The 25279-nt window shown below is 53.6% G+C and overlaps 2 protein-coding genes across 10 annotated transcripts in view; one reads left to right on the top strand and one right to left on the bottom strand.

The window, feature by feature from the left end:
- Positions 1-13310, top strand: part of FAM168B (family with sequence similarity 168 member B) — a 28109-nt gene extending 14799 nt beyond the window's left edge. For 3 of the 4 annotated variants that reach the window (XM_036995932.2, XM_036995933.2, XM_017678240.3), the window contains exons 4-8: positions 6678-6820; positions 6928-7105; positions 8160-8246; positions 8371-8496; positions 8932-13310. In XM_036995932.2, coding sequence (XP_036851827.1) covers positions 6678-6820; positions 6928-7105; positions 8160-8246; positions 8371-8483 — 521 coding nt within the window. In that variant the 3' untranslated portion in view covers positions 8484-8496; positions 8932-13310. The remainder of the gene's footprint in view (positions 1-6677; positions 6821-6927; positions 7106-8159; positions 8247-8370; positions 8497-8931) is intronic. The other variant, XM_036995934.2, reaches the window with a different exon arrangement.
- A 639-nt stretch (positions 13311-13949) lies between these two features.
- Positions 13950-25279, bottom strand: part of ARHGEF4 (Rho guanine nucleotide exchange factor 4) — a 129301-nt gene continuing 117971 nt past the window's right edge. For 5 of the 6 annotated variants that reach the window (XM_073241607.1, XM_073241608.1, XM_073241609.1 and 2 more), the window contains 9 exons: positions 22506-22685; positions 21569-21745; positions 21316-21495; positions 19589-19821; positions 19273-19402; positions 17791-17922; positions 16777-17020; positions 15659-15736; positions 13950-15118 (listed from right to left, as the gene is read on the bottom strand). In XM_073241607.1, the coding sequence (XP_073097708.1) occupies positions 14967-15118; positions 15659-15736; positions 16777-17020; positions 17791-17922; positions 19273-19402; positions 19589-19821; positions 21316-21495; positions 21569-21745; positions 22506-22685 (1506 nt within the window). In that variant the 3' untranslated portion in view covers positions 13950-14966. Of the gene's footprint in view, positions 15119-15658; positions 15737-16776; positions 17125-17790; positions 17923-19272; positions 19403-19588; positions 19822-21315; positions 21496-21568; positions 21746-22505; positions 22686-25279 lie in introns of those variants that run through there. The other variant, XR_012133431.1, reaches the window with a different exon arrangement.

Here is a 25279-nt window from a genome sequence, read left to right as displayed (position 1 = left end):
AAAGAGGTATGTCAGATTCATGAACAGAAAAATAAAAGGAATGCACTTTGAGGGTCCTACCAGCATCTTACAAATGCTTTCAGCTACCTGGCTTGCGTCTGGGCCACAGTTGTGTTCCCATCTTCTTCTGGGAGCCTCTCAGGATTTTCATACCTTTAATTTTTTAATTTCCCTTTTCCGTGGGCCTTTTTTCTTATCTAAAGAGCAAGTCAAAGTCATCTCTATAAACAAATTAGACAGAGAAATTTCCTCCATTTGTGCTACTTTCTCAGTCTGCCTTGCGGTTCTCTTACCACCATCAGCTTGGACAAAGCTGATGTGCCGTGCAGAGGATGCATTTTAAGCACTTTGCATTCCTAACACTGCTTATTGTTTAGCTCTTCTTCTAAATGGAACATAGAGAACCTTGTGATGAGATGCCATGCCTTTTGCTGAGGTTCATTACTCAGAACCTGGAAGTGGAGGTGTCGTTCACTTCATCCTTGTGAACCAGCATAAGCTGAGTGCCTGTGCAGCCGGAGCAAGCTGTCTTGTTTTGGAACCAGTAGTACGGTGGAAAGAGTTTGGTCTGTGGAGTTAGCTAGATGTGGTTAAATCCTGGCTCTGTCACTCCTGGGAAAGTTATTTCATCTTTGGGTTTGTAGAATTGAGTCAGTATATCCCCTTGGCTGTGTATTTGAGGAGATAGTACCTCACACCAGTCAGAATGGCTAATATCAAAAGAACAAGAGGTAACCGTTGTTGACGATGTGAAGAAAAGGGTATCCTTGTGCCCTGTTGGTGGGAATGTAAATTGGTACATCCACTGTGGAAATTCAGAGCTTTCAAAAAAAATAATAAAAGTAGAAATACCGTATGGCCTAGCAATTACACTTATGGAAATTTATCCAAAGAAAACAAAATCAGTAATTTGAAAAAGATACATGCACTCCTATGTTTATTCCAGTATTTTACAATAACTAAGATGGGGAGGCAGCCTAAATATCCATTGATAGATGAATGGATAGAGAGGTGGTACATACACACAGAGGAATGTTATTCAGCCATAAAGAAAAATGAAATCTTGCCATTTGTGACAACATGAATGGACCTAGAGGGTGTTGGGATGAGCGAAATACCTCAGACAGAGAAAGATATCTTCTGAAAGCATACATAGGAGGCGGGTGTTATAAAAGACACCTGGGATGGCCAAGCGGGATTTCTGCGGCAGGAGGCCTCCGAGCCCCATTAGAAGACAGGCAAGACATAGTAGGTCAGCCTGTCATTGGTTGTGGGCAAAGGGCTTCAGCTTTCCCAGTGGGCGTGGTGGCCCACAGAGTGCTCCCGGGACGCAAGAACCTCGCTCCGGAGCGCTGTGCCTCCGGTCTTCCCCACTGCGGGTTGTGCCCTGTGTCCTGGGGAGCTTGTTCACGCCGGCAGCTCCCGTCTTCTTGCAGTTTGAACAGTGACAAAATGGTGATGGAATTTTGGGTATTAGGACTATTGGTGGGTTTTTTAGAGGCTCTGTTTTCTTCAGTTTTTCTTTCAGGTCATGAAGTCATTGCTTGTGTGTGTTTATTTACTTGCCAAGACAGCTTCTCCTCCTTACTCTTTTTGTGAATCAGTTAATCATACAGAACCATGACTTTCTGTGGGGCGCGTCTGTGTGCATTGAACATGGTGTAGTTTACCGTCATTTGTCTGCAGTGGTTACCAAGTGGTCAGGTCATCTTTCAGACCCAGTCCCTGAAGAGCCATTCCTTCCTGCCAATGGCCTTTTTTAAGGCTCAGCAAGGTTTTATATTCAACTTCAGGACAGTCAGTGGCCGCAGGCAACTTTCTTCCTTGTCCCTTCAGCTTGTCCAGGACTCTTATCTTGAGGAACATTTTGGACTGGCTTAGATTCTCCCTCAGTTGTGTCATATCTGAGGCCATTAATGATTTTTTTTCACGTTATTTTCCCTTAAAGTTTTTCAAATACACAGAAGAATTGAGAGAACAGTTTAGTGAATGCCCACATGCCTGCCCCCTAGATTTCATCAGTGTCCATCTTGGCAGATCTGCTTTATCTCTGCCCTGTAAAGGTGAGCATGTGTGGTTTGGGTTGACTTGCTGGCCCCGCTTGGGGTTGTAGCCTTCGTGGCTCTGGTCCTGTGGGCTTCAGTGTGGCGGTCTGAACCTGGCAGTGGGATGCTCTTCTGTGTGACCACCACACAGGCATCATGACTCCCTAATTTAATTTCATAATTCATGTTTAAATCTGCCCAGTTGTCCCCAAAATTTTTTTTTAAACTTTGGAACCAGGATCTTACAAGTTGAATTTGTTCATAAAGTTCAATTTGTTGTCACTTGTCTCTTTTAATCCATGTTTACCTAACCTTTAAAAAAGCACTTTGACTTTAAGAGACTTTTTTAATGAAAAATTTCAAGTATCTACATAAGCACACAGCAGTAGGATGTCCACCTGCCCGACACCTAGCTTGCTTTCACAGCCATTAGTGATAGCTGGTGTTTTTCATCTGTACCCTGCTCGCTTTCCTCGTGTTGCTTTGAAGCCAGTCTCAGACATGTTCATCAGTTTTTCAGTATTTTCAAAAGATAAGTTAAAAATGTATATCATTGTCACACCTAAAAAAATGATAGTTCTTTGATACTATCAATATCGCAGTCAGTATTCATATTTCCAGTTGCATCATCTGTGTTGTAAATGTTTTTAATTGTACGATGAAAGACAGCCTTGTTGTTCTTTTTAATCATGTGAAAACTGGCCAGCACCAGAAATTCTGAATGTGATTCTCAAATTCAAAGCCTGGCATTTGTTCTCACAGTGTGACATAATACAGGCAATTCTGTAAATATTTTTATTACCTGACAGTTTTACAAAAAATTGATATCCTTCTGGTCATATGCAAGTTTGGTGACTCTTAGGAGGACTTCTTTAATTCCTGCCAGTGAAAATGATGGGCAAGAAATGGGGTAAGCCAGGGAGAGGGAACCACATTAGTCAGTGATGAGTTGCCGCATGGGCCACTGCTGCAAGGCTGTAAGCAGGGAAGGAGGGGGCATCCAGGCTGAGGCTTGGCCTTTCTGCCTTTGACCGCAAGGTGGTTTCTGTTTTTGTTTGTTTTTCTGAGCCACCTTGACCCTGCCTGTGCTTGCCAGGGCTGTCAGTGCTGCTGCACTCGTGGTCTGTGCTGTTGTGATTCTCCCTTGACTGCCGCACCTCGTTGAGAAGGGTGGGACCTTTCCTGACAGCTGCGGCAACAATGGCACTTGATGTTGGTGACAGTGCTCTGGTGTAGTGCTTCCGGCACCACGACTAGTTACACGTGTGCTCACCGTGCACCAGCGTCTCGTTTCTTCTGCTAATCTGGCCAGTCGTTCATGGGGGCTGAACCTTCTCGGGGGCGTGTTAATGCATGGTTAGAAATCGATGGCTTTCATATAACCTTTTTCTTCATAACTAAAGAAAATATTTTCCAACTTAACTGTTTAATGGGTGTACAATGAAGTGCACATATATGAAACTTCAGTTTGATGTGAACACTCATGAAACCATCGCTTTCCTTTTTTATCCCTCTTAAGGATTAGAGACCGTCCTAACTGAAATCCTAACTGAAAGCCCACGTGTTCTGTCTGTTAGCTAAGCACAGGCATTGAAATTTAGTGTATTCAGGTTTTGGCATTGTTACTACTTATAGTTAACAGTTAATGAGTTTAAAAATGATACAAGGAAACCTGGAAGGGTCTTTTCTCACTTCAAAGGGAAACTAGCTGAGCTTGTGAGTTGCCTGATTGGGGCAAAGGAGTCAGGACTCAAGGCAGCTGGACCTGAGTTCAGTACCTGCTCTGCTGCCGAGGGCTGTGTGGCCTTTTGGGTTTTAGTATCTTTATCAGCAATCTTTACCATGCACATCATGAAAGGTATTCTGAGGAGTAAATGAGATAACATGGCCTTAAGATCTTAATGAGTAGCCTCGGCACACAAAGTACATGGCAATTCTGATACGGACTGTCAGGACTCTCTTGACCTCGTGGAAGAGAGGGAAATTTCTTTGTTGTGGCTTAAGAGAAAGGATCGTTTAAAAGTGGTACACATCCTGGGAGTCGTTCATTAACTTTCTCTCTCTTAAACTTAAACCAGAACATGTGCACCTGCTAAATGTATTCCACTAACGTACTTTAAAATTTTTTAACTTTAATTTTTTGTACTCAGTTCATGTTTTAAACTGGAGGTATAATTTGTGTGTAACTGCCACATACATATTAAGTGCTCAGTTGGACAAATTTTGACAGTTGTACATACTCATGTGACCACCACCTGAAACAGAGCACCCAGCGCTCTGTCTCCCCAGAGGTCTTCCCTGCGCCTTGCCAGGCTGTCCCTCCCGATTTCTGACACTGTAGCTTTACTAGGTAGGTATTGAAACCGAAGTCAGAGTCATGCATGGCTCCTTTTGATGCATGTATCAGAATGTGTCCATCCTTCTGTTTATGAACAGTTGGATTGTTTTCAGGTTTTGGCTCTTCTGAATAAGTTTGGCAAACGTTTTTACAAGTCCTATTGTGGGCATTTGTTTTCATTTTTCTGGGGAAGATCTCTAGGAATGAATTTCTGGTCCCTATGGGAAATATGTGTGCAGCGTTTCACATTGGTGGGCGCAGACGGTGTGTGTCCATGTGGCTGGCTGCCTTTGTGTATAGGTGTATGTTTCAGATGGCTCCCACGTTCTGTCTGACAGCTCTTCTCGGTGGCTGGGCAGCTCCAGCACGTGGCTTGCGCTGCAACTTGCTTTTGGACGTGCAATCACTGCAAGTAAAGCTGCTATGAACATAGCAGGTCAGAGGCTCTCGCCTGTCCTCCCCGGAGGATAGAGCACTAGGCTCTGTTGGGGTCAGGATGGGGCCCAGGCACTACTGCTTCCCAACTGGACTCAGTCTCTCTTCCAGATTGCAGCCCTATACCAATTCCGAGAGACTCTCCCCAGTGGTTCCTGGGTCTTGGGAAGGGGCCTGCCTGGTTTCGGGCTGCTGCTTGGAACCTCACTGTGGCTAAGTTCAGCTTCCTTGAGGCCCCTGTGTCAGTCTCCTCTTCTGCTCTTGAGGTTGCAAAGTGTTGTCCTCTTTCATTCTTGGTCTTTGTGGTTTATGTCTTTTATTTATTAATCTGCTTTATCGTCAGAGTCTTTCTCCCACAGCCCTGGTGTTTGGCGAGTTGCTCCTTTCTGGCTTTGCTATAATAAACACCACACTGATGAGCTCACTTACATTACAGTTGAGTCTTTGTTCAAATCCATGCTTATTTCTTTAAAACAATTTATATAAGAGGAATTATGGCATTAAAAGATATACATACTTTTTGTTAATGTGTGTGCGTAATTTAATTAGTAGTTTAAAACCTATACATGCTTAAGTTACTCTACAAGAAGATATGTCAAAGAAATAATCAATCTTCCCATGTTTTCTTCCGCCTGCTACTTCTGTAGCTTTTCTTCTTCCTTCCTAATTACAACCCTTAAATAGAATTCGTGCCTCATATCGAATTTACCGAGTATCATAATTCTTCCAAGTGGTAAAGATACCTCAAGACAAATGCTGGGCATAGAAGCCACAGGGCATAAATCTGCAAAGAAGTAAAAAGCTAACCTTATCAAACAATATGGCCTCTCTCTCACTTACCAACTTTACATTTCCCTGTATGGCCCCAGAAGATGACTGGTTAGCCAGAGACGGGTAAGATTCCTCAAGGGAGGAACAACCTAAGACAGGCACAGTTGCAGGGGGGCCATCAGGTGAGAAATGGGGGATCAACAGAGGTGACGCTTAGAACCTCATCCCCCCTGTTTTGAGAGAAATCTCCTGTATCCGTGGATGTTTTATTGCCCTTGTCTAGCTTGGATTAGCACATAGTCTACAGGCACACACCTGATCATCTACATTTGCTCTCTTACAGCACTAAACTATGTTTTCTACATTTATCTTGCATCTACCTACCACTTCAGCATTTTATTTAAAAAAATAATAATAATAATAATAATAAGGGAGAAATGTGGGATTCACATATAAATCAAGTATAAAAATTAAACGAATATTCATATTTGACCTGATTATCTATAGTTCATAATGTGTGATCAAAACCGAAAGTTTCTGTGGTGACTGCCCTTGCACTGTTCACCATGTAAGAACTTATTCACTATGTAAGAATTTGTTCACCATGTAAGAACTTGTTCATTATGCTTCAGAAGATTGGAGACTGTTGAGAATTAGGATTGGGGTGGATTAATGATTGTGCATTGAGTCCCCTATACAGAATTTTATTGTTGTTAACAACCATTTGATCAATAAATATGAGAGATGCCCTCTCAAAAAAAAAAAAAAAAAGATATACATACTCTTAATGCCAAATTATGCCCCAGGAAGGCCATACCAATTTACTTTACTGTGGACGGGTACTTTCCTGTGAGTAGACGCTCTCCTTTGATTTGTTCCTCATCCCTGACTCCCCCATCCCTCACCCCCAGCACATACTTGCACCTCAAGTCTAAGAAATGAAGTTAGTGCTTCGGGAAGACTGGGAGGGGCCTGCAGTCCAGGCCGGGTGCTGCACGCCTGCCCACCGTGCACTCGGCCCCTCTCCCGGGCCTGGCCCAGCCGCACGCGGCGGCCACGATCTAAGGCTGTTGGGCTTCTTGTTTCAGGTTACTCTCCCGGTGCCCCTTACAAAGTGTCCTGCTCTCCCACCAGCGGGGCGGTGCCTCCGTACTCGCCCTCCCCCAACCCCTATCAGACCGCTGTGTATCCCGTGCGAAGTGCCTACCCCCAGCAGAGCCCATACGCTCAGGTAGGCCGGGCCCTGGGCCCCAGGTGTACATGGGAGGGGCGGCTTCTGTCTGGGCTCGGGCCCATGGGCTGGGGCCCTGAGGCAGCTCTGCGTCCTCTTCCCCACAGCAAGGCACATACTACACGCAGCCCCTGTACGCGGCGCCACCGCACGTCATCCACCACACCACGGTGGTCCAGCCCAACGGCATGCCGGCGACCGTGTACCCAGCACCCATCCCTCCGCCCAGGGGCAACGGGGTCACCATGGGCATGGTGGCCGGGACCACGATGGCCATGTCAGCAGGTGAGTCCTTGGCCTTGGGCGCTTGTGGCGCGAGGCGCGAGCACCGGGAGGCAGAGCTCGCTGCATCTCGCTCAGCTGGAGCTGCCTGGAGAGATGCTTCGGCACCCATCGGCTGTTATTTCCCAAGGCTTCCCCTAGGCCAGGAAAATAAGCCAGGGGAGAGGTGAGGCCCCTTGCTGGGGCAGCACATTGCCGCGGAGCCCCGGGACTTGATTCGGTGTCCGGGAATTAGGCTGCCTCTCTGGGCATGTGAGTTGTCTGGTGGGGCCCAGCTCACCTACCGTGCACTTGGTCACCTGTATCTGGGGTGGGTTTTTTTTATATTGTTCCCTCTTAGTTTTTCCAGATTTTACTTCATTGTAAGGAAATTGTGCCAGAGAGAGAGAGGCATTTCAGGATAGCATGTGTGTTTCTGCTCAGAGTCTCTATTTTATTTGGTTTTCCCATACATATCTCTGAAGGCCCAGACAGAAACTGCATTTGGGGCATGTGGAGGGAAGGAGGGCAAGCCTGGCCTGGGTGTGGGCTGGGGGCCCAAGGGGGTGCTGTTAGGTGTGATGCCGAGCTTGTCTCAGGTGGGTGTAGGCAGTCACTGCATTTTGTGCATTTATAGGGAAAATACTTTCTCTTCATGTACTCAGAGCTCTTGTAGTTTGGAATCTCCCCTCCTCCCTCTCTTCAGTTTATTACCATCTCAACTGTTTTTAACTGTGCAGTCCGACAATGTTAAGTTTATTCACTGACACAGATCGTCAGAGCTTTTACATCTTGCAAAACCAAAACTCTGACCCATTAAACAACTCCCGTTCCTCATCCCACCCCTGGCCACCACCCCTCTCCTCTCTAGGAGGGACCACTAGGTCCCCCACAGAGGTGGGATCATCCAGGATTTGTCTTTTTATGACTGGCTTGTTTCACAGAGCATAATGGTGTCAGGGTTCATCCATGTTGTAAAATGTGTCCAAATTTCTTTCCTTTTTAAGGCTGAATAATAATTATGTTTTGATTTTGTTCACCAACATCCACAAAAATAATTGAATATACTGGCATGAAGGGGAAGCCCCGAGGCGCCGGCAGATGCTAGGAGAGCTGGCTGCGCTGCCACAGCCTTGTGGGTGTGGCCCGAGTGGCAGCGCTCTAGGTGAGGGCCGACCTCTCCCCCTCTGCCCGCCTGCAGGGCCTGCCGCCCACCCCTCCTCTCCGACAGCCTGGGGCTGGGTGGTTACAGGGCCGCGGCCACTGACACGTGCTGCTCTTCCTTCCAGGTACTCTACTGACAGCCCACTCCCCAACACCTGTCGCCCCCCACCCCGTCACTGTGCCCACGTATCGGGCCCCAGGAACACCCACCTACAGCTATGTGCCCCCCCAGTGGTGATCACCCTGCAGAGGTGAGTGACTGTGAAGCCTGGGTGGGCTCCTGCGCACAGTGTGCTTTCCCAGCAGGGAATGGCCCGTGCCTGCTAGGGAAGCCCCGGGGAGGGACAGGCTCCACTTGAGCCAAGGGCAGTGCACTGGTCAAAGTTCTCTTCTCATTGAGATGCTACAGAGCAGAAGAAAGAAGAGCCTGTCGCATACCTGCTGGGTGCACCACACATGCTCCTTGCCTGGATGGTGCTCAGGCCTCTCACCCACCTCCTGCAGGAAGTGGATTCCTCTAGGAGTGGGAAGTGTCCTGGAAGCGCTTGGGGACCAGGGATGGGAGCCTGGCCTGCTGCTGCCCTGTGTGTTCCCAGTGGATTCACCCCTTCGGTGGAAACACCTGCCTTTTGGAGCAGTGGTGTCAGGCGCTCTGTGACCATGTGTCTTTGTCTCCCCACCCCCAGGTTTAAGGAGGGAACTGGCGGGTCACATGGAGGTTCCACAGCTGGTGCTGCAGGCTGCGTGCCTCCAACCAGGACTTTCTTCGTAATGCTCTCGACACTTAGCTAAACACTGCTGCGGCCCAGCTCAGCAGGTGCCTGCACCACTAGCCTCCAACGGACTCTGGGTTGTTCTTAAAGCAAATCCTGTTTTGTGGGCTGCCTGGCAATTTTTTAGCTAACTGTATGATGAAAAGGGAGTATTAATCTATTCTGAATTATATCTAGTTGAATGCATGTTTAAAAAAACCCACACAAAAACAAAGCTTGCTCAATCTACCTGCAGTGACTGATGCAAAACCATCATATGCAAAACCCAAAGGAATGGACAGTATTTTACAACCTCTATCACTAATGCACTGTTGTACTGTACGCAGCGTCTTAAAGTTTCAAGTGTTAAAGTGAATTTCTTCATAACGCATCTGAAATCTGTTGGATAATTGTTCAACCTTTTGGGGTCAGTTGGGGGCCTGGGCTTTGAGTTTTTAGTCATCTGTGTCTTCCGCACCGATGGCCCTGGGAGAGAGTTGCAGAGCTGGGGGGAGAGTAGTAGGGGGTCCACGGCCACAGGGGCCCAGCCAGATCAGTGAGCACCCTGTGCTTTCCATGTAGGCTCATGGGGTCAGTGTGCTGTGGCCGGTCTTCAGGATTATCATGGAGATGACAGAGGTGTGTGGCCAGTGCAGTTAGTGACACAAGCTGGTTTGTGTGTCAGCAAAGCCATGGTCTCTAATAACTACATTTTCATTGTCAATGTCTTATACACAGAGATAATGTTCTCTCTCTATTGGAAAAGGTCTGTGTAAAACTAAATTATTTTCTCGGGTTGGAAGATCCGTGAAAGAGAAACAGCCACACCTGGAGGAGGTATTGGCCTCTCCTATTCAGTTTAAAAATTCATTCCTTTCTTTCTTCCTGAGAAGTGTTTGAGTCGGCTGAAAACAGGTCGACATTGCTGTTCTTAACCCACAAAGAAGGGCGAAGATTTCAGCTGTGTGTTATGAAGAAACTTGTATATTCAGAACTATTAAAAGGGAACAAAACTATTTCAAATTGTTTCTTGTGGAGAGGCCAGGCGGTGGCTCTTTGGGCCCACCTCCCTGGTGGGGACCTGTCCTCAGAGACTGTCTTGGGGGACTCCTCGAGGAGTGAGGCGTGAGGGAAGGGCTGGGGCCTGTGGCTGTGAGTGGTCCGGCCATCTCTTCTTGCAGCTGCGGGCACCAGCACAAAGGCCTGGACAGCAAATGGCCAGGCAGCGTCAGAATGCGTTTGCCTGCCAGCAGTTATAATGGAAAGGATTTTGTGTTTGAAATCTGAGTATTGTACATAAGAAATCAAGAGGACTTCTTTGGCTGAATATGCCCAACTTGTATCAATGGGAATGTGTGTCTGTTCTCGGAGTCAGGGGGTAGTAGGGGGGGCATGGAAAGGCTTTATGCCCTTTGCACAGTCTGTCAGGCAGGGGACCCGCCCCGTTGGTGTTCCAAGTGGCATGGGCTTTGGCTGGGAGAGGACCCTGCTCTTGCGTCTCTGGCAGCTAGGTAGGGCTCTGGTGCTGGCTCGGCATTCCACCCTGGTTGATGAGCAGACAGCTGACCCCTGAGCCTTTGGTAACCTTATTTTTTATAGTGAATACTCTTCATAATTTTCTTCTTCACACTTTATTTTATAAGAAGTTTAGGAATATTTTTGCATGGATCATTGTAAGCAGAAGGCTCCTTACTCCTAAAGTCTGTTAATGTAGTGTGCCTACTGATAAGTCCTTTAAATGGCTTCATGCGTGTGTGCATGTGGGGAGCTGCCATTTACCCCGGCACACGGGCTGCATCCGCTTCTCACTCTGTGTTGGTGACCCTGTCTGTGTAGTGCGTGGTCTGTAGTACTGACTGGGTTCGAAGGGCTCCTGGGACGAGCTGACCAAGTCACAGAGGCCCCAGCTTAGTGTGGTTAGTTTAGGGGAAAGTAGGATTTTAGTGTGTGCTTTGAATAAACAACGAAATGGGAACACACGCACAGACACACACACAGGACCAGCTGGAAGGGGTGGCATCACTGAATTCAGGAGGCAGAGGTAGGTAGTTATGTAGGATGTTCCCTCAGGCTTGCTTGAAGGCTTGGCACACATGGTGTGAGTGTTTTCACAAGCACTAAATCAGATGGTGTTTCAAAGAGAGAAGAGTGGGTTCCCTTTCCCCCATTTACATCAGCCTCATTAACACTTTCCCCCTGTAAGGTTGTAAAATCCTTGTTCCTTTTTGTGAAGTTGAGTAGGAGCTGTTAGACACTTTTGCATATGGAATACATCCGTGTGGAGGTCTTTGCAGGTCTGAAGCCATTAGGGCATCAGCTACCAAATACAGTAATGAAAGGTAGGTCTTGTCCCACAGGTGAGACTTCTGGGCATGTGAGTAGTGAAATTATCACAGGTCGCAATTTTAGCAGCATTTAGTTGCAGTAAAATTTAATTAAGGAATAGAAAATCTGTTACAAGTTGTGTAATTTGATACCCAAGCACAATAGTGGACTATTGAAAGACGTTTTGCTTTTTTTATATGTGACATTCCTGATTTGAGAGTCTCACTATGACTGAACTATGGTTCTTTTGGAAGTTGAGACAGGCAAGCAAAGGACCTAATTCCTGTAAACGTGGACTTCATCGAGGATGTGTATATGGATCTGTGTTCTTCAGCTACTCTCCCGAGGTTTGGGTGGTTGTTCCTCTGCTCGTGGACATTCGGTTTGGATCTGGGCTGGGGGACTGAGTGCCTAGCACCGAGTGGTGGCCCCGTGAGCTCGCTGCCTCTCACGAATGAGGCCACCTTCAGAGCATTTTGAGGTAATAGGCACGGCGGCGCATCCAGAACCTTTTATGCCTTGTGTTCAGTCCTTTCAGAACATTATTGTTGACGTGGTTCCTAGGCTGACCAGCTGCTGTTCTGTGAACCTGTTTCCTGAGTGATATGCAAATGGATTGTTCACAGGAGACGAGGGAGGCGAGCCTTGGCCCGGGCACCTGGTCAGCAAGCACCCTGCCCTTCCCAAGCTGGGCGCATGGGGCCCTGCTCCATCTGGTGGCATCCTCAGTCACGGGAGGAAGTCTGTGCGTGAGGCACCAGGATATGCTGGTAGCTGGCTGTGTCGGCCCCTCGTGGGCCTCCAGGAGTGTGCCTGCTGGTAAGGTGGTGGAAGGAGGGCGTGTGCCAGCCAGTGCGGCCGCATCGGCATTTGGCATTGGGGCTGACTTAGGAGGCGCTCCAGACTTCACCTGTCCTTTGTAAACATTTGGAAACAGTATTACTGTGACCAGTTGGGCCATCTTCTCCACATCTGGCACTTAACAGCTGGACGCCCCAGTCACTGCCAGCCTGGGCCCTGCCTACCCGCCTGCCCCCAGCAGGTGCAAGGGCAGGTTTGAGGGTGAACAGCTTGTAGGGGGGCAGCTTTTGGTTCTTCTCTCTGGGCTTCCTAAAGAGAGGGTGTCTCTAAAGAGGAGCGTGTGTGACTTCAGGGAAGGGCAGGTGGCTTTAGGTCTGTCCAGCACATCTCAAGTGTTAGTGTGGTTTTCCTGAGCTTTGTTAACGAGCTTGAGCTTCCTGAAGGGACCACCACCTGAGAGGACTCTCAGGTGGCACGCTGCAGACTGAGGTGGCCTGACCTTTCTAGTAGGAAATTGCAAAGTTGATGTTAACACGTTTCAGAGGATGGGTTCTCTTTCCCCACTCCTATTCATTTGAAGGACAGAAAACCTGTGGGGTCATCTTATTTGAGTCCCCCTGACTTCCACTGAGTCACTTGGAACAGGGAGACGGAGGCTGGCACTGTCACTGAGGGTGAGCATCTTGTCTCTGCTTCCTGTGCCCCGTGGGGTCCCCACGGGTCCCTGCGCACACTAGTGGTCAGCAGCCCAGCGGAACTGGATCTGAGGCCATCCCTCCTGTGCCCCTAACAGGGAGGCTGTGACAGCCACTGGGAAGAGGCCGCGAGGAGCCACATGGGTTGTAACCCACTGGAAAAATGGTTCCTTTTTTTAAAACAATGATTTTTAAATACTTTTTTTAGACCATTCTCTTGGTACTTTTTTTTAAGCTTAAATCAGCATTGTCTTCCAGTGTTCAAGGGCACCCCTCACCTCTGCGTTGAACTTACGGTGTCAGTCAATACAAAGGAACAGAACATCCATCCTGAGCCAGTTCCATTACGTGTAAATTCATACTCTTTTAATTTTTTATGCAATCTGAAGAGTAGATGAACTCAGATTTAAAATTCTTAAAAGCACGTTTATTGTAACAAGAATTGTTATGTATTAATACTGCAGTTTTCAATAAAGATTGACTTGTGTTGCATACTGTGATTTTCATGATTTTTTCCAGTAGGTTTTGTCTTGGGGTGGGCTTAGCTGAGAGGTAGTGTAGCTTCTCACAAGTTGGGAAATGCAAGGGTCTGGCCAGAGGCCCTGTAGTGCTCAGCTCCAGTAACCCTGGGAGTGTGAGTAGAGGCAGCAGGCTGGCGAGTGTTCCCCCAGGTGGGAGGACGGGAGGGAGGCGGCCCATGTCCTCTGGGAAGGCATTCTTCCCCATTCCAGAGGCGGGTGCTGAGACTCAGAAAGACTACTGCCTGTTCCCTACACTCACACTTGCTAACTACAGCCAAACACAGACTGGGAGCAGTTGAGGCAGGCAAAGGCCGGGGTGGGAGCAGGCTTCCAGGCCCTGGGTGAGAGGGGCCAGGCCAGCTCTGTCCTGCATCTGGGCAGCTCCCTGGAGCCCGAGCCTCTGGAGCGCTGAGCTGGATCTCAGCCTTTCCACCACAGCGCTGGGGGCCTGCTCTGCAACTAGGTGAGCCCCCGCCCCACCTCTGAGTGCTGCTGAGCTCCTCCAACCTGTTGAAGGAGAAGCCGGGGGCAGTTAGCCAGCAGAAGAAGATGGGGATGTACAGAGGAGAAAACACACAAACACCAACAGAAAGCAAGGCTGGCAGCCAGGTGGTTTTTACACATTTCTTTATGAAATTAAATGCGGCTTCTGGCTTGGAGAAGGTATAGTGCAAGAGTGAGTGTACATGCTGCTGAATTCCCACAAGCCAGGGGCAGTTCGAGCTGTGCACCCACGGGCGCCCCTCCTCAGCGGGCGTGGGCCTTCTTCCAGCCCACGTGCCAACGGGCCCCTGGCTGCGCCGTCAGCCCGACACTGGGCTGCAGAATCCAGACCCATGGCTTCTCACACTCACTTAGGATAAGGCGGTCTTTCTGCGTCACTGACAATTCTTTTTCCCCACTGTTAGTAAAACAAAATCCAAGCAAAAACAACCAACCAGGTTCTGGAGGGAACTCACAGCTACCCATGGACGGGTCACAAACCCTGACAGAAGTATGCAGCTGCCTGCAGTTTTGTTTTCCTTCCACTATAAACAAACAAGTGAAGAGGGATCTAGCAGCCAGGAGTGTCTAGAGGGGATGGGAAGCAAAACTGGTGGGCTCTGGGCCAGACGTTTTTGTGCATGGAATTCCTGCTTACCACCCTCCAGGGATGCAAGCTGCCTGGCACCGCCAGCTGGGGGCCTGCAAGGAGAGTGAGGGCAGAAGGGCACACAGCCCAGCTCTGTGGGCAGCCGAAGGCAGCAGTGGTCTCCTGCCCAGAGAGAACAGGAGGGGGGATGATTAGTTGTCCAAAGGGGGTCCGAAGCCACCAGTCTTCTCAAGCACATGGGCCTGGTCAGTAGTTCTGAGCTCTGGCTCCCAGGAGGCTCCACAAAAGTCCAGAGGGTGGTGGGGGTGCATGTGCTGTGGGGCCGCATCTCTCCATCTGGTGTCTTCCATGGATCCACAGTGGAGAAGAAACCAAGAACGGGGGCCCAGAACCTGGTGCATGCCAGTGGCACCGAGCAACTCCCTTGCTCAGCCCTGCTCACTTGCAGGCAGAGGGCCAGATGCGGGGCCTCCGGGAGAAGCTGGGGGCCCGCTCGTGGGCAGATGCAGATAGTGCTGCCGGCAGGGCGCCAGCTCACTTGCGGAAGGGTGCCAGCCGGCTAATGCTGTGCCAAAACGTGGACGGCTTCCGCTTGGGCTCGGCCAGCACCAGGACCTGTTGCTGGGGCAGGCAGGCAGGCAGGCCTGGGTGCTTCTGGCGCATCAGGTAGTACGGCCGGCCCAGGGCTAGGCAGGGGAGATGGCAGGGTGAGAGGTGCCCGTGGGCCGGGTGCACAGGGCTGTGGGGCTGGTACGGGAGCACCTTCAGGGCCCTGCCTCAGACCCCCCCGGGGGGGCCACACCCAGGAGCCGGGGCCACGCTCCTGTACCCTGCAGAGGACATGGTCTGCAGCCCGGGAAGGTGTGGGGCCCTGGAGCTTCCTGTAGCCCAGGCCCTGTGCAAGGCATTGAACGGCTCTGTAGAAATGGGGATACTGGCGTCTTGCCCGGGGGTCGGGAAGATGCCTGCCAGAAAACAGCTCTGCCTGGGGACATGAGCACCAGCACCAAAGAGGGGGCCGGGGGAAAGGGGCAGCAGGAACAGCCACCACCTGCAAACGGGGGCAAGCTTTGTCCTGGTGGCCCCATATCACCCACCTTCGGGAACAAACACCTGCAGAGGAGGGCCCAGGAGCTAGCATAGCTGGCTGTGCTCCGGGAGCCGGGAAGGGTGTGGCCCCGGTTAGGGCCAGGCCGTGGGTGGAGGTGGGGCTGCTACCCGCTTACCTCTGGGCTTTCCAGCGGCCTGCTGCTTGCAGGCATTCAGCATGGCCTGCTTCCTCTGCAGCTCTGTGATGGAGAAGCCTGGGAAGGAGGGGCACAGTGAGACCCCACTTCCCTGCCAGGCCTTGGCTGCCCTTCACCTCCCCTACCTGCTCACATGCTCCCGTGCTGTGCTTCCACCCTGGTGCCGTCCTCTGGGCCCTGCGCCTCCCACAGGCCCCAGGTGCTCAGGGTCCCATCCTGCCACAGGGACGCAGCCTCGGGCTCAGCCAGCCTGCCTTGGCCAGCCAGGCAGAGGGGATGCGCTGGTGCCCCCCAGGGGCCTCGCACCCTCCCTGGTTCTGCCCTGTTTCCCTCTACTGTAGTGGGAGATGCTTTTCCAGACCGAGTGCCCACCGGGTCACTGCCGAGTGCGAGGCCCGAGGCCCAGGAACAGGGACCCATGCAGTGGGAAGCTGCCCTGTTCACAGAGGGTGAGAGGGGGCTTCTGGAGGTCTGCACTGCCTCCCTCCCACGCTCTCCCAGGGCTGGTACTGGAAAGGGGCTCCCTCAGGTCCCTGAAGCTGAGAGGCCCCACCATGTGTGTGCGCGCGCGCGGTAGGAGCAAGGAGGCCCGTGTGTGTGTGTGGAGCAAGGAGGCCCGTGTGTGTGTGTGTGTGTGTGTGTGGAGCAAGGAGGCCCGTGTGTGTGTGTGTGTGTGTGTGTGTGTGTGTGTGGAGCAAGGAGGCCCGTGTGTGTGTGTGTGTGTGTGTGTGTGGAGCAAGGAGGCCCGTGTGTGTGTGTGTGTGTGTGTGTGTGTGTGTACACGCACAAGTGCATGCTGTGTGGTAGGAGCAAGGAGGCCCGTGTGTGTGTGTGTGTGTGTGTGTGTGTGTGTACACGCACAAGTGCATGCTGTGTGGTAGGAGCAAGGAGGCCCGTGTGTGTGTGTGTGTGTGTGTACACGCACAAGTGCATGCTGTGTGGTAGGAGCAAGGCCCTCAGGCCAAGCAGCCGACCCAGCCCTTGAGCCAACACCAGAGCCCAAGGCGCTCGGCAGTGACACAGTTTTAGGCTTATCCTGCCCATCACTCAGATAACAGGAGGGCGGCCTGGCCTCACAGAGCACGGCTGAGGCGCACCTGTGTCCTGGTCCAGCCGCACCTGCTCCCTCTCCCTGCTGAAGGCCTTGAGCCAGCGCTGCTTCTGCTCTGGCTTCCTGGCGCACAACAGGTGGCTCTCGCCCGGGGTGCCGCAGTGCAACCGGAAGGCGTTCTTGACGTTCACGTGGAGGTCTCTGTCCTTCCCGTCCTCCAGATCCACCACCTCCAGTCCGTCCATGTCCACTCGGCCCTTATAGGACAGCACGTCCCGACGGAGAAGGTCCTGCCACAGACACTGTGAGCAGCTGGCCCAGCCTGCTCATTGGGCTCCTCCCTGGCCTCTGACCACTCTCCTGACCATGTCCGGGGCCCCGCCTCACCTTTGCCCTGTAACCAGAAGGCCAGTAGGCTGCATACCCACTCCCAGCAGCCATGAGTTCCTGAGGGCTGTGAGCCTGGGGCAGCCCAGGATGGCACTGAACCCAAGGCAGGGGGCTGGCTCCTTCAGTTACGTCACTACTGACTGGCAAGGGGGTTCTCGAAGACACCCATAGTCCCATGGGGAGGCAGCCATGGGAATGGGGCCAGGCCCCATACTATATGGCAGAAAAGAGCACCAGGTCTACTGGGGCCAGGAGGCCAGGGTTTAGGAGGGCTTCCTAGACAAGGCCACTTGGGCCTTGTTTGAAAGCTGGCACAGAGGACTGCGGGGTTGGGAGAGGAAGCTGGGTTCTGGGGGGAGAAGTGGTGGCGTGAGAAGCAGGCAGGGAGTAGGCTAGGGAGGGGGTGTTACCAACAGCACTGGGCCCTGGTCAGGCTGAGGGCCAGCCCGTGACCCCAGGCTACCGGGCTCACTGCAGAGCGCCGCATCCCAGCCCTAAGGGCCTGACCCAGGAGGGGCCTGATGTTCCGGGAGTTGTTGGGGACAGGGGCAGGAAAGAAGAATCACCTGTGTGCAGCTCCTTTTCCCCAGGCAGCTGCCCCCAGCCCTCAGCTTCACTCCCCCCACCTGCTCCAAAGGGCCCACCCAGCAGGGCAGAGCAACTCCAGTACCTTCTTACAGTAGATGAGCTGGTGGTCAAAGAGAAAGAACATCCTCTGCTGGCTCTTGGCTTGTGGCTGTGTAACTCGAGTCAGCTCCCCCGAGTAGATGAGTTCTGAGCTTCTGGCCAGGAGATCTTCCCCCTGGGAGGCCCCAAGGAGTACATGAGCAGAGTGCACCCCACCTGGGGCTTGGAGGGAGCCCCCTCTGCAGGCCCTGTCCTGCTTCCACTGGGGGACTCCCTACCGGCCCTGCTGCCTGCTGCCCCCAGGGCTGGGGTCTACAGCCACAGCAGGCCAGGAAGGAGGTGCCGCTCTTGCAGCCCCGGGGAAGCGGTGGGGGCAGGGGCCAGTGGGGGAGTCAAAGGTGGTTTGATCTGAGCTGACTGTCCCTGCAAAGCAGGACCCATGGCGGCCAGTGGTGTGAGAACCTGACATACGACCAGTCTCGTCATGTAAGCGGCCAGACACGATGTCATGTAAGCGATACACACACAGATTTTGAAGACTTAATATAAACCAGTGGTATTTCACATTGATTACATGTGGAAATATTTTAGATATACCAAGTTAAGGAAAACATTGTTAGGTTTACCTGTTCCTTTTTCTTTTTTCAGACGGCTACTAGGACATTTAAGACTCCCTCTGTGGCTCACATGATACTTGGACTGGCTGGTGCTGCCCAGAATACTGAGGCCTGGCTGCAAGTTCCCCTGAGGCAGATCTTTTAGGGGCAAAGGAAGTCCTCTTTCCAGCTCAGTGCACCTCAAGTCTCATTACTGGCCCTCAAACTTGCAGACTGAGCCCTGCCTGCTGTGGTTCCTCCTGGAATTGGTAGCAGCCATTCAGTTTGATCCAAGCAAGTTTGTAGGCTCCTTGACCAGGGCTGAGCCTCAGAACCAAGCATCAGGAAAATAAAAAACAACCCCCAAAACCAGACAAAAGGCCCATTGCTCAGCCCCACACCCAGGTGTGTGGAGGTGGAGAAAACAGGACAGGAATGTCACCCTTCGTCCAAGCCTCCATTCAACGTTAGAAGACAAGGCTGGTGGGTACAAGGGGGACATACAAGCCTGAAGATCAGAACCAGGGAGCTCTGCCCAGTGGGCATCCAGTTCTGGCTGCTCTGCGGCAGGCCTGACCCTTCTGCTGGGAGTCCCAGTGGTTAAACCTGGGATCTGGCCTGTCCCAAGGGTGGTCCCTCTTGCTGGCCAGCTGGCTGCACCTTGGAAGGAGCATCGGATTTTCCATGAGCCCTCAACTCTTCACCAGGAGTGAGGCAGGGGGCCTGCTCTGGGAGGCAGTACCACAGGCCTGCAGCCCAGCGCCGTGGGTAGGCAAGGAGGGGCCCAGCTTTCCTGCCGCCAGATGCCATCTGCTAGCTCCCGGGAGCATGGCTCTCTGCTTCAGCTCCCTCCCTCGATTTTCAGGGGCAGTGTGATTTAAAGGAAGGGGCCGCACCCTGCAGTATTTCCTGGGGTTTCAGGCCCTCACCTCCCAGTCCTCTATGGAGCTCTGCCACTGAGCAATCTTGTCGATGTTTTCGAGTCTCCGTTTCCGTTCATTGATGAGCTGGGCCACGTTCTTCATGGCATGTAAGGCAGCTTCCACATCCTTGAAATCTCTGGGCAAAACAGATGGAAGAGGGCTTAAGAGATGGAAAGCAGAGCCGGGCTAAGGCCCCAGGGCCCCGCAGAACTGCTTCCTCTGGGCTGTGCCCCTGCCCCATTAATGTTCTCCTCCCTCGTTTATGGGACTGTTCTGTGGGCAGGGACCTTTCCCTCTGAAGAGCCTCCCACTGCCGGCCTACCTGTGCTGGGGGTGCGTGTACTTAAGCAGCTCGGCCAGCTGCAGAGGGTACTTGCAGATCTTCTGCACAGGGGTCAGCAGGAAGCCATCCAGGGAGATGTCGATCATCTTCTGTAGCAGCCGGCAGGCCTCAAAGAAGTACACATACTTGCTGAGCTTGGTGAGCCGCGAGAGCTCCACGCAGGCGCTGGGATGGTTGTTGCAGTACTCGGAGTAGATCTGGAAGCCAGCTTGCTGGGGGCACAGCTGGAGGTCAGGCTGTTGCCTTCTGCTCCCCAGGCACCCACCCGGCTGGGAAGGGAGCGGACCGCCATGTCCTCTGGGGGTCGGCCTCGGGGGTCCCGGCGTCGGGGGTCCCGGCCCTGCCTACTTGCTGCACTGGGCACAAGAGCCCTGAGCACCTGGGCCCGCGCGTGCCCCTGCTACCGCCGGCTGCCTCAGCAGGGCCCGCAGCAGGTGTCCCGATCACAGGCCCGTTGGGGGATGAAATCAGTGATGCTAATAAGGAAGAGCTATCAAGGCCAAAAATATGTGTGAGAGAGAGAAGGGGTGGGGAAAGGGAAAGGGAAGTAGGTACTGAGAGAGTAAGTGGATGTCAGGGTCTGGGGTGGCGCCTCTCGGGTTACTACCAGCCCACTGTCTGCTTCCTCATCACATTCCAGCCCCACACCTGAGGGACAGCCACTGTCACCTGTCAACACAGTGGGGCATGTATCTCCCCACTGTGTGGGTGTCATGCATGAGACTCACTGTGCCTCTGTTTGTAAAGTCTCCTCTGCCTGGAGCCGAGACCAGCCTGCCACTTGGTGCCTCAGGATGTCAGGGACTTTGGTGTGAAAGGCAGGTAAGAGCCACGCTGGGCAGGTTGCTGTGGTGGTCACACTAAAGCTGACAAAGTCTGGGTTCCCGGGCCTGCCCCATTTCCTGTTCCCTGTCACAACTGCCTGCTGAATCACTGGACCCAGATGCCACACTCACTCAGGTGCCCAAGCCCCTCCCCACTCCTGCTTGGGGACAGCCCAAGGTCCCCCTCCCAGTTTTCCTCTGCCACTAAGGTGGCAGGCCCCCCCGAACCCAGCTGGTGGGAGCCAGGCAGGAACCCACACTGTCCATTATTGGCAGGGCTGGGCATCCCTGTCAGCCCCTCATGACTGCCACAGGAGAGGGATGAGCAAGTGCCTTCCCTGTCAGGCCAGGGCCCCATCCGGCCCAGATCAGGCCAGGGAACCTTAGCTAAATGCCAGCCGACACTCAGTGGAAATGGGCGCTGTACATTCCATGGAAGTCAGTCCGCTCTGTGTGCTGAGCCCCAGAACAGCCCCTAGGTGTCCAACCAGCTGCCTACCCAGCTCCCCTCGGCCCTCTACTCTGACCCAAGCAAATCCTTCAAGGGCGATGGCCTTCAAGGCACCTTCTCTGCCTTGGTTTGTCCCCCACAGAAGCAGACACCTCTAAATCCGTGTTCAATGGTGGGGACACTGGGCAGGGCATGGGGTCTGAAGTTTCTAGGCAGAGTAGAGTAGTGGGTGGCCTGGGCTCCAGCCTCCGGGGCCAACATCCAGAGGTGTGGGGGCCAAGGAAGGCTAAAATGCGGGGAGGCCGGGGGGCAGGTGTGGTGGGAGAGGAGGGCGCGGACCCAGCGGCAGAGCCGCCCCGTGGGCTGCGGGGCAGGGAGGGCTCGGGAGGCGGGGCCTGGGCCGCAGCGCCGGGGGCGGGGGGCGCGCTCACGTGCTCCAGGAAGCAGGCGCCCAGCTCGCTGAGGTGGGGACGCGCCCTGTTGAACCTCTGCTCCAGGGCCTGCACGAACGCCTTCTGGCACCGGTAGATGTCCTCGATGTTCCCGAAGATGGTCCTCAGCTGCTCCTCGCTGAACATGTCGGCGCGCTTGCGGCACTGCCTGATGTAGCCCTGGGGACCAGGCGTCAGCTCTCCCTCCGCCCGCGCCCGCGCCCCCGCCCGCGCCCCCGCCGCCGGGCCTCACCTCGCAGATGTCGCTCAGGTGCTTGATGTAGTCCCTCTCGGTGCTGAGGATCTCGTTGATGACGTTGGTGCGCATCTGGTTCTTGCCGCTCTGCGCTTCGCTCCCGCTGTCCTCGCCTCGGCCGTCCCCCGGCCGCAGCGCCTCGTCGTCCGCGGGCTCGTCTTGGTTCACCCGCAGCTGCAGGCGACGTGGCGTCAGCGCCCCGCGCCGCCCCCCTCCGCCCGCTTAGCTCTGCGTGCACGGGGCGCCGTGAGCGCAGCGCCTGCCCATAGTGGCCACTCCACGGGCCACGCGGGAGCCGGCGGTGGCCTGGCCTTGCCGGCTCCCTCCGTGACTAGGGACTGCTTGGGGCACAGAGGAGCCCGTCTGTAAGGGGGGCTGCGGCAGGAAAATCAATGAACCCCAGGACTTGGGCTCACTCTTTACCCAGCCTTTTGCAGACTTCGCCTGGATCCCCTTCTTGGAAACCAAAGGCCACCAGAGGTAGCATCTGGGTCCCCTCCCTGTGATTTCTCAGGCTAGACAACCTGTTTGCACTTGTGTCCGCAGGTGGGAGTGTTAGCCGCCCCGGCCCCAGCCCCTGCAGCTGCTCCCAGAGGTTGGTAAAGACTCAGGGAGCCAGCTGCCTGCGGTGGATGCGAGCTAGCACACAGATTCCCCGGGGAGGAATCCACACCCATCACTTCTGACCCATTCCTCTCTGGCCACCATGGGCCCCCCCGAGGGAGGAATGGGAGCAGGGCTTGCAGTTGGTGGCTCTGCAAGAGGAAGAAGGCTGTGTCACAACTCCCTGGGCTGGCTTTCCTGACACCCACCCAGGCAGCCCTCAGCCTGTGGCCCCAGCTCAGCCCCACAGACCCTGGAGAGCTCCAGGCTGACACTTCCGAGCAGAGCCAGCTGGCTGCTTAACAGGCCTTGGCAAAGCTCAGCACCGTACCCGCACAAAGCTGGCTGGAAACCACCCCTCGCTGTCGGTGACACGGCCCCACCACCACTCTCTGTTGGTGGCATCCATTACTTCGATGACGTCCCCAGCTTTGAAGCCCAGTTCCTGGTCATCCATGGTGACATGGTCCCAGAGTGCTTCAGCACAGACCACACTGCCATCACTGATGAGCTGCGGAGAGAGTCAGAGAGAGGCAGGTCAGTGGGGTAAGGCTGCAGGGACCACCAGCTCAGGGGCAGGGTGCTCCTGCCCTCTGCCCCCACCCCTCAGCAGCCCTGGTTATGTCTAGACGGGCAGGGCTCATGATGAGGCCTGAAGTGGATGAGACCGCTGGAATCCTGCTGAGCCACAGAATCTGTGGGGTGGGCATGCGGCTCATTCCCCTGCACAAGGCCCACCACCTCCCATCCCCACCAGCCAGTGATTACACAGTGGCCTCCCGGCCTCCCCCTTCATTTCTGCTTGGCTGCACCATGAGCTGCATTTGCACCATGACAGCAGCTCCTTGTGAGGCTCCCCTGGTGTGACCTCGGGGGGGACCAGAGAGCAGAGGAAGAGGGGGTTTGCTCCTGCCTGCAGGCTTGTAGATTTGCAGTACCTGTGAGGCCCTGAAAAGAACAGCGCCACTGGCCTGGGTGCGCAGGCCCAGCCCCGGCAGAAGCGGGGTCAGGGCTTCTGTGGCCTTTGAACACCTGCAGAGCCAGTTTCATGCCCCGACCCCAGCACCAGCTGAGCTGCACCCATCCTCACAGTCCTAGGTCCCAAGCCCCCAGGGTTCTCAGTTTTAATCATTCCATCTGCTTGACTTTATTCCCCAGCTCTAGGGAGGAAGGTACATCCTACAGCTGTAGGCTACCTTGGGAATAGACACCTCCCAGCTGTTCCTGTGCACCTAGCTACTGAGCCAACCACTTTATACCTGGCTAACAAATCTTTGTATTAGCATCTCTCTGCTGAAAGAATTGGCGAGGTTCTTTCTGCCCACGTGGTCGCGGACTTCCATCAGGGAGGATGCAGGGAACTGCCCCCCTCCCCCAGGTAGCCCTCATGCTCAGCGTTCCGCTGCCCGTGGGGCTGACATCATGTTCCTGTAACATGGGCTCAGTTTCTGTTGCCTGAATCATGAACTGCTCTGGGGATTTAGCTCAGGAGGAGGGGTGGGCTGCACAGGAGGTGAGGTCCAAGCCCCTCCGCTGGGACCAAGTGTCGCTCTCAGGCACAGCCACAGGCTGACCCTTTGGCCAAGCAGTTCAGGCTCTGGAGTATCACCAGAAAGGCCCTCTGCTCTGTTTCCTCATCCAAGCTGCTCACAGGTATGAGTCCTCCCTTGACTTCAGGCTCACTGGGACCTTCCCTGGGTGTTTGCAGGGCAGTGTGCTAGGAAATGGGAACCAGAGTTAGGCCACAGCAGACTGGCTGGGTCTCCACCTGAGCAAGTTCCACGCGCTGCCCAAGAGGCCTCTGCCATGCCCAGAATGGGCAGGGGAGGGGTGGGCCAGGCTACCCGGGCACCAGAGCCCATTCAGGCTGGGCCTTTCCTCCAGGGTAGTGCCTGAGCAAGTGCGTTCAGAAACCAACAATTGTTCATGGTTTCTGGGGTGAAACCTCCCCCAAACTCTCATGAAAGCTCTCCCCAAATAATCCACAGCCCATGTGCAAACCTACTCTTATACCCAGCAGCTGATCAGGGGCTGTAGATTCCTGAGACCCACCTGGACATGAGCACTGGGGGGCCGCCTGTCTCCTCAAGGGGCCACTGCACTCACACCTGCTAAAAGGACCTACTACAGGCACATCCTCTTCTGCAGGGAGGCCTGGCCCCCAGGATGGAGCACTCTGGACTGAAACACAGATGAAATGAGACAAAAGGATGCAGCGAGGCTGTGTGAGGAGTGTGTGTGACCACAAGTGACTGTCCCCATAAGGACAGAGGGCAGAGGTGACCATGGGTGAGTGTGAGCATCAGGGCAGAGCGCATGTGGGACCTCCAGCGATTGTGTGCACCAGGTTGGATGAAGGTGTGTGACTGACCACAAAGACTGTTTTGAGTGATGAGTTACTGAGACAATGGAAGGGTTCACTCTTGGAGTTGCTTAGGCAAAATGACATGTGGATCCATCAGGGAACAGGACTTCTTGCTTAAGCTGTAGTTTTGATCCTGGAGAAGTGGGTGTTGCAAGCCTCCCTCTTGCTGCACCCCTGCCAACAGTCACCTGCCCGCACACACTCACATGCTGGGTGATGCCACATTTGGCTCTCCCAAGAACAATATGCTAGATTGCTGGGAATGCTACCCATCCTCAGGTGTACCTGCCACACATACGGGTGTCCAGGCCAGCGTGCAGGCTGCCCTCACTGCTGAGCCCAGGCAGGGAGGAAGCCATGGAGACACACCCCTCACAGCTTGGCTGCCCAGGAGCTCCCTTCCCAGTTGTTCCCACATGGTATTAACCAGGTTGGGCATCTCCCCATCCCCCCAGTTTCCGCAGAGCCCCTCTTGTAAGCCCCATGGGAAAGGGAACACTTCTGCTGCCTTATTCTGCCAGCCCTTTCAAAAACCTGGTTTCCCATAGCTGCCTGGGGAAGGGCTCTGTGTGCGGGGCAAAGAGAAAAGGCTTCCCAGAGACCAGGGTTCCTGACCCCTGCATGGGCAATCCCATACCTGCCCAGTGTCCCAGAAGCCCTTGGTGGTGGGGGAGGGGTTCGTTGTTTTCGTCACTTCCTTGTCCCAGTATCTTCTCAGGTACAGGAGACACCTGACAGGC

Source organism: Manis javanica, chromosome 7 (genome assembly GCF_040802235.1).
Source record: "Manis javanica isolate MJ-LG chromosome 7, MJ_LKY, whole genome shotgun sequence".
Lineage (NCBI taxonomy): Eukaryota > Metazoa > Chordata > Mammalia > Pholidota > Manidae > Manis > Manis javanica.
Note: the sequence above shows the minus strand (reverse complement) of the source record. Positions and strands in the feature narration are given on the sequence as shown.